The sequence below is a fragment of the Euleptes europaea genome, chromosome 2 (genome assembly GCF_029931775.1).
Source record: "Euleptes europaea isolate rEulEur1 chromosome 2, rEulEur1.hap1, whole genome shotgun sequence".
NCBI classification, from domain to species: Eukaryota; Metazoa; Chordata; class Lepidosauria; order Squamata; family Sphaerodactylidae; genus Euleptes; species Euleptes europaea.
The window spans coordinates 69,167,397-69,189,916 of NC_079313.1; the positions used below are offsets into that span (position 1 = coordinate 69,167,397).

Consider the following 22,520-nt stretch of genomic DNA (forward strand, 5'->3'; position numbering starts at 1 on the left):
GCATTCATAACAAAATGTGTGAAGCTTTTTGTACAGTTGAAAGCACAACAAAGCATTATTATTTGTACCTGTCAATAACACTGAACACACCCAGAGGGTTATGTAGCCAGTGAGGTTGTGACCACAAAATATTCCAGGGAGTTTCACACGAACACGTGAAACTGCCTTATATTGAATCAGACCCTTGGTCCATCAAAGTCAGTATTGTCTAAGACCGGCAGCGGAGGATCTCAGGTAGAGAGGTCTTTCACATCACCTACTGGCCTAGTCCCTTTAATTGGAGATGCTGGGGGTTGAACCTGGGACCTTCTGCATGCCAAGCAGAGGCTCTGCCACTGAGCCACAGCCTAAAGTATAAGTGTAGAACAGTATTCCTTGGCTCCACCATCAACCAAAAGGGAGACTGCGGCCAAGAAATCAGAAGGAGACTGAGACTGGGAAGGGCAGCCATGAAGGAGCTAAAAAAGATTTTGAAGTGTAAGGATGTGTCACTGGCCACCAAGGCTAGATTAATTCATGCCATCGTATTCCCTATTACTATGTATGGGTGTGAAAGCTGGACAGTGAAGAAAGCTGATAGGAAGAAAATAGATTCCTTTGAAATGTGGTGTTGGAGGAGAGTGTTACGGATTCCGTGGACTGCAAAAAAAAAAAAACAAATCAGTGGGTTATAGATCAAATCAAGCCTGAACTGACCCTAGAAGCTAAAATGACTAAACTGAGGCTGTCGTATTTTGGTCACATCATGAGACGACAAGAGTCACTGGAAAAGACAGTCATGCTAGGAAACGTTGAGGGCAGCAGGAAAAGAGGAAGACCCAACAAGAGAGGGATGGACTCAATAAAGGAAGCCACAGCCCTCAGTTTGCAGGATCTGAGCAGGGCTGTCAAAGACAGGACCTTTTGGAGGACTTTCATTCATAGGGTCGCCATGAGTCGGAAGCGACTTGACGGCACTTAACACACACACACACACACAGAGAACAGGCCAAAACAGAGTCCCGCCCAGCTAAGCCCACCGAATTCTAACCTACCAGACTCTCTCTTGCAAGTCTCACCGCTGCAGCGATGCCACCAACCAGCGCTGGTAGAAAAGAGCAAAGAGTCCAGAAGGACCTTAAAGACTAACAAAACTATTTTCTGGCACGGTCTGAGCTTCCGTGAGCCACAACTCACTTCTTCAGATCACCAACCAGCGCTGCTAACTTCCCAGCCCCAGGCGCCCCGAAGATCTTTCCCAAAGCACCCAGCGGGCGAGCATGCGCGCGCAGACACCACTTCCGCTCTATAGCCGAACACCGCAGCACCCAGAAAGCCGGGAGGGCGGGGAGAATCCCCGGCTCCTCCCGCCCCCCGTCATAGGCAGACGAGCCAGCCAATCACCGAGGTGCGGTTTCCAGCGGCCTCGCTTTGCGCGCAAAGGGCGCGCGCAGCACTCCCAGGAGGAGGAGGAGGCCGCCTGAAGAGAGGTTCCCAACTGCCGTTACGTTTTGAAGCTTCCCCGCTCGGCTCCGCCTCCGGAAGGGCGGGGCTGGCTCCTGCCGGCCGCGGGAGCGCGTGTGCCCCGATGGCGGAGGCGGAGGGGGACCATGAGGCCGACTGGGACGCCTTCCTGGATAAGTTCCGGGGCCCTGAGCGCTACGAGGGGGCCTTCAGCCCGGAGAACTGGGAGGAGGTGGGTTTCCTCGGGGGGGGGGGAGGCGAGACTTGTGGGGGCTGGTGTGCTTCCCCACAACTGGAGGGGAGGGGGCTCCATAGTTTTTGAAGGGGCAGCCCCAGAGACGGAAGGCAGGATGGTGCTGCTGCAGTCGTCTTGTTTGTTGGTGTCCGACTTCAGTACCTCGTTGCATCTCAGCAACAGTAAACTTCGCTCCAGACGTTGCAGAGAGTTTAAAGTTTTATTAAGAAAGCAAACGGGTTCGGTAGGTCTAAACAAACTTAAGGTTAGAATACAGATGGGGAAAATACAGGCTATCTTTATAGGGGACACACACTAGAATTGATTGCACGTAATCTTGGAAATGCAAAACATCAGGGTTCTTTCAAGCTTCTAGAGGTGCCCGGGTTCTGGCAGAATTGACACCTTCAGAACAGATAGTTGATTTACAATAGGAAGGCGTGCTTTGAAGTGGAAGTATTAGTGCCTCCGGCTTTCGCACCTTCCTCCCAAACTGAAGGGGCCTGACTGGGTGCCCTCGCTGACAGTTGGCTTCCTAGAGAACGTAAGAAAGGCCAATGCTGGATCAGACCAAGGCCCATCAAGACCAGCAGTCTGTTCACACAGTGGCCAACTGGGTGCCTCTAGGAAACCCCCAAACAAGACGACTGCAGCAGCACCTGCTCGGCCGCTAGAGGCACCTGGTTGGCCACCGTGTGAACAGACTGCTGGACTTGATGGGCCTTGGTCTGATCCAGCATGTCTTTTGTCATGTTCTTATGATTTAGGAAGTGGAGTGAGGGGGGCAGCTTGGAACTATATTGGCCAAAAAGATGCCGAAGCAAGTCGGGGCGACCAGCTTGCATTGAGGAAATCGGGTGCGATGGGGCTTCATGAGGACTAGTATCACATGGAGGGGAAGAGTTGTAGGTAGTTGTGAAGCAGGAAGTCCTCAGTTCGCATCTGATCTGTACCATGAAAACGTTGGATAACTTTATAGCCGTCAGTTTACAGCCCTCCCCCCCCATGTAATAGGATGATAATATCGATCTGTCTTACAACGTTGTGTTACCGAGAATATGGATGTAAACATTGTTAATACAGGTTTCCAGCCAGAGCTCAGCACAAAAACTTGCATGTGAGATAATGACAGAAGTGGCAGGGTCTCGAGAATGCGGGCCTTGCTTTTGCCTTTGGGTTTGCATTGAGGTCTGTGTTTGCGCTGAGCCCTCCTGCCTTGAAATTATTACGGATTGTCTTGATTTGTCTGTGAATAAAGACAGGCAAGGAGGGAGAGAGAAACTTCATAGAATTAGGTAACTGGGTGTGGGGTGGGGACTGCATTTACATGGAAGGGATATGACTTGAATGTGTATTTTTTGTTCTGAGGTTTTGTCTGGCCCTAATACTGAAAATATATCAAGAAGGAATAACAATCCTGCAATTAGTTGCCTTGACAGTAAAAGGCTTTAGAAAGGACTAAGGGCAAAATCAAAAGTGTAGTGAAAGGGGAAAAATCAAACTCTTCTGATCATTCAAATGAGGAGTATATTTTGTAAGTTTTTAATTATCCTTTCCTTCCTGTGCTAACTTGAGCTGCCTGTATTTGATAGATCTCATCATGTTTGAAGGCTGTTATAACAAGGATGTTGTCAGGCTGCTATCTCGGTTTCAGTATTGTTTCTGTGTCTGTGCTGTACTGTCTAGCCTCAAGGTCGACCACACATACCAAGGCCTGGGAATGCTACTCCTGGGAAAGTGTACTCTGTTTATGCGTTGCTGATGCTTTGTAATCTCCCGCCATTATATTATCATTCAGCTAGTGAGACTCTCATAGCTGCCATAGTTCCCTGTATGCACTGTATTGCCTTTTTGACCAGTAAAAGCCATCTGCTTGGATTCTATATGACTCTGTGGTGATTTCTGGTTCGAAGGGTCAGGAGCTTACATTATGGCAGCTATCACCTTTCACCTTCTTCATTGTACTCCTAGTCAGGCTGGAGCCCAGGGGGGTTCGCCTGCCACTTGGATGGGAGCTGGGAGGCTCTCCGAGTGACCTACTACCCTGGATTCCTCTCGGAAGGATCCCACCCTGTTACAGGACATAGTCGCTGAACTTTTTAGGACTACCCTAGAGGTTTGCCGCTTGAGGGGACTGGTACAGGAACAGTGGCGATCTCTAAAAGGGATTCTCTGGATGTTGACGTCGGAAGATACTGATACTCGTTTAGATCTTCAAGACTTGGATCAATTACTGGACGATGCCCGGTTGGCAACTGAGGATTTACAAGTACTAACTGGACTTTTGGACAATTTAATTTCTCAAGAGACTCTTTCCTCTAGTTCCGCCATGGCAGGAGCCCCGCCAGAGGGTTTTTCCCTAATACCTGATGCGCCCAGCTGTCAAGCTGAAGCCAAGCGGATCGCTATTCGCACCGCTCTTCTCCTTGTGGAATGTACAAAGGACACCCCGGTAGCCACCTTGGCTCAATCTTTGACCTCGACTTTTGGAGCCGATGCGCCCGCACTGGCGGTTCGAATACAACCATTGCTGGGCGGGGAACCCGACCCCATACTCACACTCCTGGAAACGGAACTTTTACCGCGCGTTACGGCGGAGGCTGCCCTGAGACTTGAGAACGCCAAAGTTCTTGCGGATAAGGAAGCCGCCGAAGCGGCTAAGGTCGCCAAAGATAAAGAAGCTGCTGAAGCAGCTAAAGCGGCAGCAGCAAGGGATAGGGATCGGGCGAAAATGGGTACTCGCCCCAAGGACACTGTACAGGGGCTATCAGGTCTGTCTTTTTCCCCGGCGTTTGTCCCGTCGCGCACGACCCAACGCGCACGCCGCCTGGCTGACCGACGCCGAGACTCAGGGGAGTCTGAGGACGAAGATCTATATGGAGACAGCTCTCAATGGGCCACGAGCTTCCGGACCAGTAAACCTCATCTTACTGGGGGCCCAAGCGACGATGTTCACCTCTTACGAGCCCAGAATCGAGAGCTCTCAGACCGTGTTGATCAACTCCAAGAGCTAATGGAGCGTATGCTTCAGGATAACAGGCAATTACAGCAAACCCTGATAGCCCAGGCTCAGCCCGTTCCGATACCAGGTCAGGGGGTGCCCGCCCAGCCACCCGCTAATGTGCCCGCTCCACTCCTGCCTCCCGGAGCTCCCGTTGTTCCTCCACCCGGACCACCCGTGCAACCGGGTCAGCCTGCGCCCAGCCCTTGGAAGCAACTCAAATTGAAAACTACGTACGACGGATCTCTCGAGACTCTGCCTTGTTTCTTGCATCAAGTGGACAGTTATATGCGAGAACAAGGACAACTTTTCCCCACGGAGGATAGCCGGGTGCGCTATGTAGCTTCCCTTCTCACAGGTAAAGCAGCTGACTGGATGGTTCTCCAGTTCGACACCCGCTCTCGTGCTATACGTTCCCTCAACAACTTCATGACTGCTCTGAGAAGGAGGTTTGAAGACCCCTTTCTGGGGGAACAAGCCAAATCGGAACTCTTACAACTAAGACAAGGCTCTGCTCCAGTTCGAGAATTTGCCGATGAATTTCAACGGCTGGCAAGTAAAATTGTGGGTTGGCCCGAAGCCACCTTGATTCACCATTTCAGGGAAGCCTTACACCCTGATGTTCTGAACTGGTCGTACATGCGGGGTGATCCCGATATCCTTGAAGATTGGATTCTATTGGCCGAGGAAGTGGAAAGCCGCCGACGCTTTATTTCCCTAGTCCTTCAAAAGCACAAGGAAAAAGGCACCCAAAAGCCCCAATCCAAGGCACCACCTCCCGTTCCACGAAATCCTCCACGTCCGCCTCAGGAATGTGAAGCCCGATTTCAGAGAGGCGCCTGTCTTACTTGCGGAGAAATGGGCCACTTTGCAGCTGTTTGCCCGCACCGCCCTGAATTATTTCGTCCCAGCACGATAATTGAGCCAGAGGTCGTCCACCACGCAGAGGCACCGCGGCCACCCGCAGCGCAGCTCCGGGAAGACCCACACCCTCTGCACTCCATGCTGGAGACCCAGCCTCCCTGCCTACTACAAACGACCCCGCCGGGTCTCGGATTACAAGTGCCCCATTGGGGGACAACTTTCCCTCTTCGGATGAGGAAAACCCATGGAATTCTTCAGCCTTAAACCTGGAATCTCCCCTCGACTTGTCAAAAAACGGCTCCGGTCTGTGGTGAGTGGAGCGTCTCCACAGACCTCTGCAGATCCTCCTGCTAAACCGAATGCTCCTACCAAGATCAAAGAAGTGGACTCCACCGTCTACGTGGATGCAGTTTTACAACACCTTAACGGTGGCCCCCAACTACCCGTTAAAGCACTCATCGACTCCGGTTGCTGTCGCACTCTCATAAGCGAAGCCACCTTTGCTGCACTCAAAGCCGAATCTGAGGCTTTACCCGCCCCTGTCCAATTCGCCCAAATGGACGGGAGCCATTTCCAGGGAGGTCCAGTCGATCACCGCACCATAGGGGTGGCAATGGGAATTGGCTCCCACTGGGAGCAAATAGACTTCACTATAGCCCCTATCCGATTTGAAGTAGTCTTGGGTATTAACTGGATTAAAGGACATTGTCCCAGTATTAACTGGGAAACAAACACTATCTCCTTCGCTAGTCCCATGTGCGACCAACACCGGCAGAACTTCGCGCTGTTATATCCGCCCGTCCCAGCATTAACCTCCGTGGTCCCAGCACCTCCAATCCTACCTAACGTATATCGGGACTTTGCGGATGTCTTCGACCTTAAAGAATGTGATGCCTTGCCCCCCCACCGGATCTCGGACTGTGCAATTGAGGTGGACTGCACTTTAACCAAAAGCAAAATTTACCCTATGAGCGCTTCCGAGCGCACTGTCCTCCGGGACTTCCTAGACAAAAACCTCGCCAGAGGGTTCATTCGCCCATCGAATGCCCCGAACTCGGCCCCCGCGTTTTTCGTCCGAAAGAAGGAGGGCGACCTTCGTCTATGCATTGACTTCAGAAAACTCAATGCGATTACCCAAACCAACGCCTATCCTATCCCATTAATTTCTGATATTTTGGGACAGTTACAGGAGGGCCGGGTATTCTCCAAGTTAGACTTGGTAGAAGCTTACTACCGAGTCCGCATCCGAGAAGGGGATGAGCACCTCACTGCCTTCTCTAGCTGTTTCGGAATGTATGAATTCCTCGTAATGCCGTTCGGGTTAAAAGGGGCCCCGGGGGTCTTCATGCAACTTATCAACGAAATCCTTCATGACTTACTGTATCGCGGGGTGGTGGTTTATTTAGATGACATTCTTATTTATTCAAAAACCATGGAAGAGCATGTAATTCTGGTCCGAGAGGTTCTGCAGCGCCTGCGCGACCACCAACTCTTTGCAAAACTGGCTAAATGCGAGTTTCATCAAAACCAGCTCACATTTTTAGGATACGTAATCTCCCACCAAGGTCTTCGCATGGACCCTGTCAAAGTCCAAGCCGTTCTCGATTGGACTCCCCCCACCAACCGCAAGCAAGTACAACAGTTTCTGGGGTTTGCGAACTTTTATCGAGGGTTCATCCCTAACTTCGCCCAAGTGGCCCTACCCATCACTGATCTCCTAAAAACCAAAGGGAAAGCAAACGCGGCTACCTCACCCTCCGCAAAAATCCTGTGGACTGATCAATGCCAAGCCGCGTTTGTAGCCCTCAAACGCCTCTTCACATCCGAACCCGTACTACAGCACCCGGACCCAAACCAAATGTTTATTGTGCAAGTCGATGCCTCCGATGTAGCTATGGGAGGGGCCCTCCTCCAGAAAGGTCCGGATGGTCTCCTTCATCCTTGCGCGTACTTTTCGAGAAAATTTGCGCACGCACAATTGAACTGGCCCATTTGGGAGAAAGAGGCAGCGGCCGTTCACCATGCATTGACTCTATGGAGACAATTCTTAGAAGGGTCCAAAATCCCCTTCGAGGTTTGGACCGATCACAAGAATCTAGCTGCCCTCACGGGGTCCCATAAACTATCAGCGAAACAACAACGTTGGGCGGAATTCTTCGCTCAGTTTCGTTTCGTCCTAAAGCATGTTCCTGGGAAACAAAACGTTCTCGCAGATGCCCTCTCCCGGTTGCCGCAATACCCGATAAAACTTGAGAGGCCAACCGACTCTCTGTTCACCCCTACGCAAAGGGGAGCCCTTCCTGTACTGGCCGTACAAACTCGATCTCAGCAACAGCACCCCAGATCCAGCTCTCCAGCTCCTCCAACCCGATCAGCTACCCAGCCGCCCCCACAACACCAATGAACCGATTCCACCCCTCCAACCCCACCGGCTGCCCTGCCGCCTGCAATCTGCGCACCACCGCACGTAAGCACTACCCCCATAACAGTTCCTAAGACCACTGTAGCGGGGGAGGGGGTACCCGCCAAGGTTCCCATCTCCGAATCCTTGTTGAATACCCTTCGGGACCACTGCCTTTTAGAACGATCTAATCACTCCCTACCCCCTGGTGTAATAGAACAGGGGGGCTCTTGGTACAAAGACTCAAAATTATATGTACCCAAAGCACTCCGAAAAGACGTTTTGCACTTAGCTCATGGAGTAAAAACAGCTGGACACTTTGGATTCCTAAAGACTCTCCACTTATTGCGCAGACAATTTTGGTGGGGGGGAATGCGGTCCGATGTTGATTCTTTTATTCGCAGCTGTCCTGTTTGCGCCACAATGAAACGATCACAGGGCAAACCCCCAGGTCTACTGCAACCTCTGGAAATACCCAACAGACCATGGGAAGTGATTGCTATGGACTTTATGACTGATCTCCCTCTCAGCGGGGGAAAAACTGTCTTATGGGTTGTTACTGATTTGTTTTCCAAACAAATCCATTTAGTCCCATGCGCAGGGATCCCCTCTGCTCAAAAACTGGCCCGCCTCTTCGTGACACATATCTTCAGGTTACATTCGTTTCCGCGCAAAATAATCTGTGACCGCGGCAGTGGTTTTGTTTCTAAGTTTTGGAAAGCATTTCTCAAGTTGGTGGGGGTAGAACAGGGATTGTCTACTGCATACCATCCTCAAACAGATGGTCAAACTGAACGTGTTAATGCTGTATTTGAATGTTATTTACGCTGTTATGTCAACTACCACCAAGATAACTGGGTGGAACTATTACCTTTTGCAGAATATGCCTACAATAATGCTGTACATCAATCTACAGGTTTTAGCCCATTCTATGCAGTGTATGGACAGGATTTTAGTCCTGTTACTCCCGGAAATAATGGGGAGGGGGAGGGAGACCCTGACGTTGCCTCCTGGGCACACACCCTCCGTACCACCTGGCCCTGGCTCGTTAGCAATCTCGATCGAGCCAAGCGCAAATACAAAGCACAAGCCGACAAACATCGTTCCCCCGGGGGTGACCTGCGAGTGGGTAAAATGGTCTACCTTTCCACTAAAAATCTACGTTCCACCCGTCCGTGCCCTAAGCTCAATGCTAAATTCATTGGCCCATTCCCCATCACACGGATCATAAATCCTGTCACAGTGGAGCTAGCTCTCCCCAAAAGCCTGAGGCGTGTGCATCCCGTTTTCCACATTAGCCTCCTGAAGCCCCATACTGCTTCTCCACAGTGGCATCCCGATCCGCCTCCCGAGCAGCCCATTATGGTGGGGGGGGGAGGAGCACTTCGAGGTCTCCAAAATCCTTGACTCTCGTATTCACCATGGAAACCTACAGTACTTAGTCCGTTGGAAACACTTCCCCCCTGCCTACGACGAATGGGTTCGCGCACGAGATGTCTCCGCCCCCAAACTCGTCAATACCTTTCACACTGCCTACCCGGCAAGACCAGCCCCCTTACAGACTGGGAGGGGGCCTTAAGGGGAGCAGGATGTCAGGCTGCTATCTCGGTTTCAGTATTGTTTCTGTGTCTGTGCTGTACTGTCTAGCCTCAAGGTCGACCACACATACCAAGGCCTGGGAATGCTACTCCTGGGAAAGTGTACTCTGTTTATGTGTTGCTGATGCTTTGTAATCTCCCGCCATTTACTGCTTTATATTATCGTTCAGCTAGTGAGACTCTCATAGCTGCCATAGTTCCCTGTATGCACTGTATTGCCTTTTTGACCAGTAAAAGCCATCTGCTTGGATTCTATATGACTCTGTGGTGATTTCTGGTTCGAAGGGTCAGGAGCTTACATTTGTGAACAATTGCAGCATTATTATCTTATTTTACATTTTCCCTATTGGCAGGAATTTGACAAGATTCCAGTGTTCATGAAGAAAGCTCCTTCTGAAATAGATCCTAAGCAGAATCCTGACCTGGCTTGCCTTCAGTCTATCATTTTTGATGAAGAGCAAACTCTTGAAGGTACCTTTTATAGTTTTGCTTTCATGTTCTAAATGTAAACAGTGGATACAATTTTTAATGTTCTTCAGTACTTTTTCAAAGAATCTGAATGCATTTCTGTTTGACTGTTGTGGGTAACTGGGCATCTTCATTTTGGTTGTCACTTACTTTTACAAGTACTGAAGTAGGTGGGTAGAGGAACTGTCCAGTGATTGTGCCTTTCTGAAATCTGTGATGTTTCTTTCTCTCTTTTTGGCTAGAGCAAGCAAAGACCTATAAGAATGAGGGCAATAATTACTTCAAGGAAAAGGATTACAAGAAGGCTGTGATATCATATACAGAAGGACTAAACAAGAAATGTAGTGACCAAGAATTGAATGCAGTGCTTCATACTAACAGAGCTGCTGCCCAGTTTTATTTGGGTAATGTACTGTATTAAATGTTGTCCTCATATGTAGCCAAAAAATATATATCCGAGTTCTACTCCTACATGTTTTAGTGAACACAGACTTATTTTGAAATGCTTTTAAAACAAGCAAGAGCTGCTAAGTATCCATATCTTAAGAGATCAATATTAAAAAGCAGGTGTGCATCCAACAGTTTGGGCGCTTTCACATAGCCCAAATAATGCACTTTCAGTCCACTTTCACTGCACCTTAACGATCATTTGCAAGTGGATTTTGCCAGTTCACACAGTAAAATCCACCTTCAAAGTGCATTGAAAGTGGATTGAAAGTTCATTATTTGGGCTGTGTGAAAGTGTCCTTTGTCTAATCAAGGACTCATCAAGAGAACTGTACAATCAAATCTTTTGTCTGAAAAATGGGACTAATAGGGATAAGAAATCTGGTGGTATTATCCATTTAATCACTGTATTTACTAAACATATCCCATTAAAAATTGAGTACACATTTTAATTAAAAATGTTATTTAAAAAAATTAAATCTAAAATACACAAAAAAATAGCAAAATGCTCAACTTTTGTGTTGTCTGGGGCTACCTCTACTGTCCATACAGTGGTCCAAGAGCCAGAAGCCTGTTATAACATAGAGACAACTGTGTCACAAATGGGACACTGAAGCAAACTGGCAAAGTTTTCATGTGTCTACGCTTACATGTGTCTATCATCAGCTATTTTCTAATGTGTTCCAAGGGCCAGAATTCAGTCTTGTATATGCAGGCAGAGATTTTTTAAAGCAGGTAATATAGATAACTAAAATAAGGGAATGTTGTTGATCTGTTTTCAAAGGGATACATAACCTTTAACTGTCTGGAAAGAAGCCAGATTATGCATGAAACATTTGCAACAGTATCACAGATAATTTAAAAATACAAAAATATTACAAAATATTGCAGGTAGTTTTAGTAGTATAGAAATAATAGGTAGTTTGGTGAATTCCATATTATGCTTGTAGTTTTACCTTCCCTTTTTATTGCTATGTTTAATTAAATTACTGTTGCCGAACATTTGACCCCTCGCTGTCTTGCAGTAGTGTGGTCTCATTTTTCTTAGGAAATAACCTTTCCAGGACACCCTGTATAAGTAGAATTTTTTTAAATCATATGATCATAGAGTTGGAAGGGGCTGTACAGACCTACATGCCCTACAGACCACCCCCTGCTCAATGTAGGATCAGCCTAAAGCATCCCTGACAAGGGTTTGTCCCGCCACTGCTTGAAGAGTGCCAGTGACGGGGAGCTCACCATCTCCCTAGGTAGCTGATTCCATTTACTGTAAAAAAAAAATCCTAATATCCAGCGGATACCTTTCTGCCCTTAATATATACCTGTTATTGTGAGTCCTATCTGCTGCCAACAAGAACAGCTCCCTAGCTTCCTCTAAGTGACAGCCTTTCAAATAAAGAGAGCGATCATGTCCCGCCTCAACCTCCTCTTCTCCAGACTAAACATTCCCAAGACCCTAAGCCTTTCCTGATAGGGCTTAGTCTCCAGGCCCCTGATCATCATCATCACTCTCCTTTGCACCTGCTCCATTCAGTCCATATCCTTTTTGCACAGTACTCCAGGTGCTGCCTAACCAATTAGGTGCACAGCAGGACTATGACATCTTGCGATTTGGATGTTATGCCTCTTGAACCCCCCAAGACTGCATTAGCCTTTTTTTGCCACTGCTCATATTTAACTTACAGTCCATCCATACCCCAAGATTTTTGTTCACACACCCTGTTACCCAGAAGCGTATCCCCCATCCAGTATATATGCTTCTCATTTTTGTTACCTATATGTAGAACTCTGCACTTATCCTTGTTGAATTGCATCTTGTTTACATCCGCCTACTTTTCCAGAATGTTCAGATCTCGTAGGATTCTGTCTCTATTTTCCAGGGTGTTTGCTATTCCTCCCCATTTGGTGTCATCTGTAAATTTGATGTATAGTTCCTCCATCCCCTCATCCATATCATTTATAAAAATATTGAAAAGTACCAGGCCCAGAACCGAGCCCTGTGGCACCCCACTAGACGTCTCCCTCTAATCAGATGAAATGTCATTGGCAACTACTCTTTGGGTGCGGTTCTCCAACCAGTTCCCTATCCACCTAACTATCATAGAGTCCAGTCTGCAGTGCTCCAGTTAACCCATGAGAACATCATGGGGAACCGTGTCAGAAGCTTTACTGAAATCCAGGTAAACAACGTTGGCAGTGTAATGATCCATGTTTTCTCGTTGTGTTTTGTTTAGGCAACTATCGTTCGGCTCTCAGTGATGCTATTGCAGCTAGAAAGCTCAAGCCCAACCACCTCAAAGCAATAATTAGAGGTGAGACAGCCTGCCAGGTCCAATGGTGATAATCGGTAAATGGTGCCCTCTAAGTAGTTACGGAAATTGTGGTGCTGCTTAAAGCAGTAGCAGCAAGAAACATTGTTTACTTTGCTTAACAGTGCAAAAATGGTGGGTGTCAAGGGAAGCTTTTCAGAAGAGGAACTTTCAAAATGATATGACATAGTCCATACTCTGTAATCCACCTTGAGTCTCAGTGAGAAAGGCAGGCTATAAATAAGGGAAACAAATAAATAATTTAATACATGCTGAGAAGTAGTGCCTACCTTTGGTGAACAGAAAGTAGACTAAAGCAGAAGCATGAAAACCTTGCAGGGATGTTACTTTAGGTCAGTGACAAAAGCGAGCTGTCCGCACTGTCTCTGTGTTCACTGACCCATTTCCTGGTATTGAACTTAGATCCTTAAGATATTGACCAGCATAAATGAACTGACCATTGCTTGCCTCTTCAATAAGCCTAAATAAGTACATTGGGTATAAGAAGAAGGGGCAGCCTCCCCCAATTCCCCTCCTCACTGCAGCTCTCCTTCATCCCAGATGTGTGTGTTTTTGGCCATGAAGGTCCCTGATGCCTGATATAGCCTTTTCAGGTGCCTAAAGAAGCTAGTGGTGGGGGGGAGGAAACCAACTACTTCTCTTACTGGAAAAGTGACAATTTACACCCATGCATTGTATCTTGCTGATATGTGCATATTCTGCCATGTGCTAGAGGTTTTTATCCCGTTACTTTCCCAGGAGTCCTTTGCCATTTGGAACTCAAGCATTTTTCTGAAGCCGTGTCATGGTGCGAGGAGGGGCTGAGAATAGATCCAAAAGAAAAGAAACTCCTAGAAACAAGAGCTAAAGCTGACCGACTAAAGGTTAGAAGAGGGGTGGAACACCACTGTAGATCTGTTTCTTGTAAAATATTTGCACCCCATCTCTCAGGAATGCTTTTGAGACCAGGCCTGGGGTGGGATCATTGACTTTTCACAGTTCTAATGTAGCTTTGCTGGTCTTGCAGCGTACTGAAGAGAGAGATCTGCGAAAAGCCAGATTGCAGGAGAAGAAGGAACAGGCTCAGAAAGATGCTGTATTCAAAGCTATCAAGGTAGCTTTATGTTCTAAAAAAATACCTTTTGGAAATTGGTGCCCCTTTATATGCATGAAAATGTATGTGTTTTCCCCTCTTTCATTCTTCTGATGCAGGATCGCAATATCAAATTGTTGCCAGTATCTTCTAAGGAGGACAACTTAATATCAGCAAACCTGGCTGAGATGTCTTTAGATGAATTTAGCTCCCAGAGTGAAACTGGTGCCAGGGTCTGTCTAGATGAAAATGGCAGCCTTTCCTGGCCAGTGTTGTTCTTGTATCCTGAACATGGCCAAAGTGATTTAATCTCTGCTTTTCATGAGGAATCCAGGTTTGTTTGTCTGTTTTAAAAATGATCCTCTGCCAGACCTCATCAAAGGGGTGACTTAGGACATGTTTTCCTTTCCCAGAATTGCTTGTGGCTACAGAGGCTGTGATGGGAAATGGGATGCCTCTGTATGGCTAGAAACACTGGCCACCATCTGCTGTGAGGGAGAATCTACCCCTAGCCTGAGGGAATAGCCCAGTACAGCAGATTGCCCCGGCAGAGCACTGTTCAGTTGTTTGTTATTTTATAATTTTAACTGTATTTTAATTGCTTGAATGTTTATTGTTTTTATGTACACTGCCTTGTGGACGCTGATCGAGTGGAAAGGCAGCATAAAAATGTTTTAAACATTTCCATTCTGGTACACCTTGTAGCGCTAGTGCCACCACTGAGTCAGGGCTGGAGGCTGAAACCAGGGATTCTGTTCCTCTGGTGTGGAATTCTTCCCCCTTAGTTTAACATCTGGCCAGGTGTACATGATGTCTCCATGGAGAATTGGACTTTGTGGTGCAATAAGCAGTGTGAAGCTTGGGGTTTTGCTAGTTATTCTACAAGCTGGCATGGGCTGATGAGTGGGAATAATATTGCAGTACAGCAGGAGATCAGGAGATATGATTAGTGGGGTGTGCATGAGAGGAGGACCAGGATATGTTAATTAGGACCTAAATATGATCTCCCATCTTAACTGAGCATTTTGCCCTGGGTAGTTGAAGGGCGTTCCAGTAGTTCAGTATGTAAACACATGGTGTGATTCTTATCTACAATAGTAACTATGGAGACAGTGCAATGGGAAAGCTGTTATTTAAGATTACTTAATCTCAACTAAAGGAGAATGGCTTTATAATCTTACCCTGAATATGTCTATTTAAGAATTCCAGAATATAAATATCATGTTGGTTTTTATAAGTTAGGTTGATTTGAACATTTACAGTGGTATGTCTTGCATTTTGTGCTTGCTAAAATATTAACAAAATACTAATGGTGGGTTAGGATGTGGCTATAGCAGAGTAACGTGCCATCTCTTTCAGATTTATTGAACATTTAATGGTCATGTTTGAAGAGCTACCTCCCTGGGATACAGAAAGAAAATATTATCCTAGTGAATTAGAGGTAGGAAATTGCATCTGTTTGAAATTGGCGTTTATCTGTCTGGTGTTTGAAAAGAAATTATTTAGAAAGTGAGTGTGTGTGAAATGACATCAAGTAGCAACCGACTTATGGCGACCCCTTATGGTGTTTTCAAGGCAAGAGACTAACAGAGGTGGTTTGCCTTTGCATTCCTCTGCATAGTGACCATGGAATTTCTTGGTGGTCTCTCATCCAAATACTAACCAGGATCAACCCTGCTTAGCTTCCAAGATCTGATGAGATCGGGCTAGCCTGGGCCATCTAAGTCAGGCTGATTTAGAAAGTACCCTTAGTTTTTAAAATACCCTTATTTTATTATTAAAAGGACACCTTAGTTTATCATGGAGGTTGGAGTTCTCTTGTTAGAAATGTGAGTTCAACTTTTGCCTTGTCTTGTGCTCCCCTTTCTCTGCTTCCCTTCTCCTTTGCCTTGGTGGATCAAGCCTTTTCCAGGAAAGGATGTGTCTTAAATTCTGTGTTTATACTATGCCAGGGCCATTAATGGCACTTTACTTTTTTAAAATACCAGTGATATGAACTTTATGATCAAGGTTGCAAGGACAGTGTCGTGGTGTGAATAACTGCCACATCCAATCAAGTGCTAAGATCTTGCTAGGAAACTTCCACTTTGTTATCACTGTATTTCCTATATATCAAAAGTTTCAGCCTTGGAAGGAGCTACTCTGGAGAGAATTCCAGGAATGCTTCTGATGTTTGGCTGTGATACAGCTTTAATAACAGCATTTGGTAGAGCTCCTTGTAAAATGTGTCTGGGTCTTTTTGTAAAATAGTTCCAAGGCTTTCGTTGTCATTGAGTAAAAGAGGAAGAAGCAAGAATTGTCTGTTGAAAACATTTCATATTAGAACATTACCTATTAGTAGGTAAGAGGCATGCCCAGAGGATGCAGTGCGCCACTTGTTCTCTGGATATGCTGGTAGGCAAGGCTGGTGGTTTGGATGGTATTGCTATTCCCATGCTTGATGGACTGAGGCTTGCTTTATCAGAAAAAATACTTTTTTCCAACTCTGTATGTATCTCAGAAGTTACCCCCTGCCGCCTTAAGTCAGCTGACCTGGCTGCACTGATTACTGTGATTTGCTCTACATGGAGCCTAGTTTGAAAACCTAAAACTTCACTTGGTTCAGCATGCAACAGTCCAGTTTCAAGAGTCAGCATACTTGAAGAATCATCTTTCCCTATACGAATCCATACCATAGCTCTATTCTTCTGGGCGCCTCCTGCTCTCTGTCCCATCTCCCACCATTCTGTACTTGGCTACTGCTTGTGTGAGAACCTTCTCAGTAGTAGCCCTTGGGAAATATAATTGCTTCTTGGAGCTAATAAGCAAGGATCCCAATCTGTTTCTAAGCAGCCCATAAAACTGAACAAGAGAGATTTCAGGGCTTCCAGAGAGGCATGTATGTTTGGCATCTGTGGAGGCAAAGATGGTTCTTGGAGGCTCAGTTATCATCATGAAGATTTTATGTTGCTTGTTTTTATACTTGTTTGGTCTTATTGTTACTCTGTTGCATTATTACTTTCACTTATGTAATTATGTGTCCCGTTTCCCACTTTCATTTGGGAGAAAAGTTGGGTATAACTATTTTAATAAAATATTTTTAGCAGTGGCATTTCACCAGAGATTTCCATCATGTGTCAGACTTGCTGTTCAACACAGATAATTCTTTTAAACAGAGCTAAGTCTGGAAAATCTTTTAAAATGTTAGTTATATTGGGGGCTGTCCGTCTCCCAAGCGAATATGTGAGCGTGTCAAATCAAATTACTACAACAAACCGTCAGCATTCTAACGGTTTAGTATCAGATCCCCCAAACCAACCAAAACAAACAGCAGTGACTTATGCTGTTAATTAATCATAGCCAAGAACCTTTCAAATTTCACGCTACCCAAAACAAGGAAAGTTGCAGTGTTCCACTGCATGACCTGGATGAAAATCTTAGCAAGCTTAAAGTGTGTTGTGGGTGCATGTTAATCTGTTTTTCCCCCTCACATTACTTTGCATAGCTTTATTATGAGGATGAAGAAAGAGACAAGATATACCAGATATGCACCCAATCCACACTGTTGCAAGCATTGCAACACCAAAGGTAAGATGCTGAGCTGGGAGCTGCATGTTACTCATTGATCAATAAAGTTAAAAGTGTGCAGTGTCAAAGGAGCAGGGCTCACAAACTCCTTAATCAGAGGGCTGCTTTATCTAAGGGGAATCCCTCATTTGGATTCAACAGATCCCGCTGGTAATAAGTACATCATGGGGAGTGCAATAGCCCTCTTATACATAAACTTGTAAACATTTAAAAATGTAACAGTTAATCCATATCAGTCTGTCTCAAGGTGGGGCTGGCCCTTGAGTGGCAGTTGCCTAACTGTATGCAAAGTATAGACCCCGTTTTGGCAGGCTGATTGTATTTTTGTTGCAAATAAGATACTAAAGCTAAAGAAAAGGAAGCTTGTACTATTTGATCCTCAGGATTCTTCATACCAGGCGCTCATCTTCCTACTGAGGTGGTTTATTAATTGCAACTTTCAGATTAAATTGTTGGTTTCTGTCCTAAGATTTCAGACCAGGCTGCAAGTCTGACATAAGCGGCAACAGTAATTTCTTCCTTTCAAAAAATAACAAACACTTTACAATCAGTGTCTAACAAAATAGCCATACACAAAGAAGTGAACCTATAAAAAGGCTTTATTGAAATTAACCTTTAGATGAACAATAGAAAAGATGGTAACTTTTCATATATTTTTTGCAGGTACTTTGTGAAAGCTGGGACTCCTACTTTTTTGGTTTTGGTAAAATTTGCTCCTTTCTCTAAAAATTATTTTTCGGGGAAGAAAGTTCACTGGCTTAAGTGATCGAATATGAACTTTTTTTTTAAAGGACAAGAACAGCACATACTGTGACAAGCACTGTTTAGCTTTCTAAACTGGGAGCATCTTGTACATGTGCACTTCACTTTTCTACAGCCACAATGACAATAGACTAGAACGTGTCCTGCCAGTCCATAGGAAGGAATGTGAAAGCCTGAGTATTAAGAAGGCTGCAGAACTGGAACTGGCATTTATCACATTTCCTCGTTTTACAATATAATACTTGTGCTAACCCAATTTTCAGACTAAGAATTTGGTTCTCTCTCAAGGTACACAACTTGCTGTATCTACAGACCAATGCAGGTGTTGGTCAGTAATTCTATAGCCATATGTACTACTTGAAAGCCAGCATGGTGTAGTGGTTAAGAACGGTGGACTCTAATCTGGAGAACTGGGTTTGATTCCCCACTCCTCCACCTGAAGCCAGCTAGGTAACCTTGGGCTAGTCACAGTTCTCTTAGAGCTCTCTCAGCCCCACCAACCTCACAAGGTGCCTGTTGTGGGGAGAGGAATGGAAGGAGATTGTCAGCTGGTTTAATTCTCCTTAAAAAGTAGAGAAAATTGGCATATAAAAACCAACTCTTCTTTTTGTTGTTAAATATATGTATTTGAGGGAACATCTGCCATAGTTTTGTCCAGTGCAGTACAGCCACAACTGGAGCTAATAGTTTTGTGATAGGAAAGTCAGAAATGTGAGGGGGCCTTGTTTACAAGCCCCCCCACGCTGTTACTACCCAGCAGCTTCATACAGATCAGCAAATGGATTGTCTACTTGCTCCTAGCAGTGGAGATTAAAGCATAGCTGTGGCTGTCCTATGCAAAAGGTACGTGGCACTCATTGCTGAGAGTTGTGTGGGTTTCGTGACTTTGCTGTGATGAGATTAAGTTAACTTGTTGAAAATAAACACTCATTTAAAGATTAGATGAAATCCAGTATATTAAAACCTATTTAAAACATGCTTTCTGAAATAAATACATTTCTTACATGTACCTATTAGTTTAGTTTACCGGCTTCAATCACCTTCCACTCTAATAACCCACCTTATCTGCAAGTAATAATAATTAAACACTTTGTAAAGTGATTGAGCTGTTCGGTGCCACAGAAACCTCTAAATAATCATTTTCTGGAAAGGCAGCCAGTAGAGAGATTTCCAGAAAATGATTATTCAGAGGTTTCTGTGGCACAGAATGCCAAAGAATGTGGTGACCTTAGAGTGTTCTGGGGTGGAGTCTTCATTTCTAGCATACAACATTGATTAAATTATTGTAATCCATATTTTCACAGTTCTTAACTGCCTACTTAAGCAGAGCTTGAGCTATTGCTTGGGTTATTGGCTCATGTGATTGTAGTGTTGAAAGGTGAGCAGCCATATAGTACAAACTCGAGCCATTACGTTCAATGCAGCACAGATTACAGAGTGAAGATAAACCATGGTAGATTTTCAGTTTGTGAGTTGGCTCCTTGTAGGTAGAGTCCAGTTCATGCAGTTGTACCAGGGATTTGCAAACGCAACATCTCCTAGACCACAGCTTTGCTCTATCAGGTGCATCTGAGACACTTGTCCAAACCATTGAGCATTTTGGAGCAGCAACTGTGACGCAAATGAAGAAGACTGTGATCTGGAAAGGAAATGCAGTTAAATTGTGAAGTTTTTCTCATCAGTGTAAATCATTTGCTTTAAGCATTTGGCTTCATTGCTAGCAACAGCAACTGGGCACCTGCCGTAGCCCTCTGCATTGTAAAGTAGCCATACAGTAAGCTGATGCAGTGATTCCTCAACATGGCACCCACTGACGAGTTTCCTGGTGCCTACTTACTTCTTGTATTTCGGGAATAAAGAACAGAAGAAAACACCCCAGGCTGACTTAACCTATAAGCAGCCCAGCTCATCTAGGACAAGCATGTATCCTGGGTTTGCACATAAACACAAACTTTTTGTCTCTGGGCCTGGCAACCACTCCCTGTTGCTGCATGGGAAGCAATACCAACCCCTTTATTTGGAAAGTGAAACCAAACAGCATCTCTCCCGGAAACAAAAAGCAAACCCTGGCTTTCTTCCACTTCCTTGGAACATGAGGTGCTTCAGAAGAACCCAGGAGGGGTCACCTTTGTGGCTGCAGGAAGTATCCACCCAAAAACAGTGGCTTCCAGAGGAGGAGGGCACTTGCTTTGGAACCTCCCAACATTTTGAGGCACCTATTTTGAGGAAGCCACTATCCTGTTTCAAACGTTTGGGATCCCTGAGTGAATGGATGGCCCCTATAATTGTGATTTCAATCAGGATTAACACAGATTAGAGTCAAGTGCTCCATGCCATAGCAAAAGAAGCCACCAAACCTTTGCTGCCATCAGTTAGGGCATAGATACTAGCAGAGCAAGAGTAACAATGTGTTATGGCAGATGAATCAATGTGCTCACTATGTGGTTAGGGCTGAACACTTTAACAAGGAACTTGCTACCTGCATGGTTTCTTCATTAAGCAGCTTGCTGGAGTGACACAAAGCAAATATAGTCAGATTGATGAAAGCACAAGCAGAACCAATGTGGAAGTAATATGGGAAGAGGCAACTGAATGAAGCCAAACATGTTATGAAAGATTGCTGCCCATCACAAAGCCTGAAAGGGAAACCATAATAAAAGGTAATGATTATATACCCACCCTTTCTTTGTCCATGCCAAAAACAACATAAAAATTTAAAAATTGATCTTGGATATGCAACAAGCTAATATATGCAGGGTTTCTCTCATTTGTCTCTAACTTTATTGCAGAAATAGCTTTCTTGGGTTATCGTCTATGAGGTACACAAGGGATTGCTGTACAATATTTTCACCTTCACATGTTCAGACCTATCTGAACTCTCTTGCTATCCAGAAATCTAGACCCTCCATGCTAACTTCATCAATCCTGTGTATTCAGCTCTTCCCCCAGTATTGCCATCCTCAGTATTCTGAATTCAATGTATATTCCACAGCCAGTCCCATATTCACAGCAACTCCATTTCGCCAAGCAGGTTGGACATCTTGACGAACTATTCTGAGAAACCCCTTTAATCAGTTTTGCCTCTGAGTTTCTACATGAGGGCATGGGGAAGGGAGTAAGAATGGAGTCCAACCCACTAGATATAAAAGTGACCTAGATCTGCATTCTCTAGCAAGTTGAAAGGAAAAACAAAATGAAGCACTTTCCTCTGGCTGAGGGATTGTCATCCATGGGCATGCGTCTTCAGGGCAGGTGGCCTCTTGCAGTTCACAGGCTCCTTGGCCCAGCTTCACCCTGGTTCTGTTACTCCACCAGTTTATTTACACTAAAAAGGCGCAAGAAAGTTATTTTAGCTTTAAATTATATTTTATGCTGGGGGGGGGGTCCATCCAGTATTATAAAAGGAATACCGGCAACATACTTTTCTTAGAGGAATTAGTGTCCAAGGATCTGCAAATCCCTTCCTGGATGTTTTGAGGGAATTAAATTAAAACAGACAGCTAATAGTCCTTAGCAAAGTTCAGTCTCAGGGCTCCTAAAAGAAATCTCTGCTGATCTATCCGCAGACAGTCATAAACCTTCTAGGAAGATGATTAGGTCAACTCGCCATAAAGCCAGATTTTTTTTAAGAGGCTTAAGACAACATCTGGAACCATTAGCTTAAATGAGACATTAACCACACTGATTGCCTGGAATGTGGGTTGCATAATTGGGTACATGCATTTTTTAAACATTTACCCCATGACCCTCATATTACAATGGAGGGAAATTGCTATGTTACTTCAAGTTGATTTTTGCCACTGCTGAATGACCTCTATCCACCTCTTAAGATGGGGCAAGTAGGGCTGCATCTGTTATGGAGATAAACAGAGCACCTATTTCATTTTCAGAAACCAAACACCAGTTTGTGTAACAAGATCCCTGCAAAAATATGGCACTGGAAAACTATAGCCTACTGTAACAGCCTGCAGGCATAAGACCCAAAAATTCCCATCCAAATAACTGGTGGAAACCTGAGGCTTGATTCATGCGCTATATTACTGAGCTACTTGCACAAGATTAATCACAAGGCTTTTTAGACTGCTTTTGTTAAACCAAAGCGGGGCAGCTCTCCATGCAAGCTACCAGGACTTCACTGGGAATCGAGGCAGATTACACCGAGTAAGTAAGTCATTATAATCAAGAGGATGGGATGTCCAAGAGACAGTCCAATAGGATTTGGATTGTAGAAATCTGGAACCAATCAGAATTCTAAGCACAACACTGGAGCTTCTAGGAAGAAAGTTCAGAGTGGGAAATGTAAGAAAATTCATATACAAGAACTCACTGTAT

At 45.3% G+C, this 22,520-nt stretch overlaps 1 protein-coding gene and 1 pseudogene across 1 annotated transcript; one reads left to right on the forward strand and one right to left on the reverse strand.

The window, feature by feature from the left end:
• The first annotated feature begins 1,567 nt into the window (after positions 1-1,567).
• Positions 1,568-18,202, forward strand: TTC4 (tetratricopeptide repeat domain 4). The gene is made up of 10 exons (XM_056844966.1): positions 1,568-1,675; positions 9,896-10,013; positions 10,253-10,414; positions 12,692-12,769; positions 13,526-13,650; positions 13,794-13,880; positions 13,979-14,193; positions 15,219-15,300; positions 17,344-17,426; positions 18,090-18,202. The coding sequence occupies exons 1-10, from the start codon at positions 1,568-1,570 to the stop codon at positions 18,190-18,192; spliced, it is 1,161 nt and encodes a 386-aa protein (XP_056700944.1). The 3' UTR covers positions 18,193-18,202.
• A 1,301-nt stretch (positions 18,203-19,503) lies between these two features.
• On the reverse strand, positions 19,504-21,425 carry LOC130473243 (transmembrane protein 205-like; annotated as a pseudogene).
• Between the last annotated feature and the right edge of the window lie 1,095 nt (positions 21,426-22,520).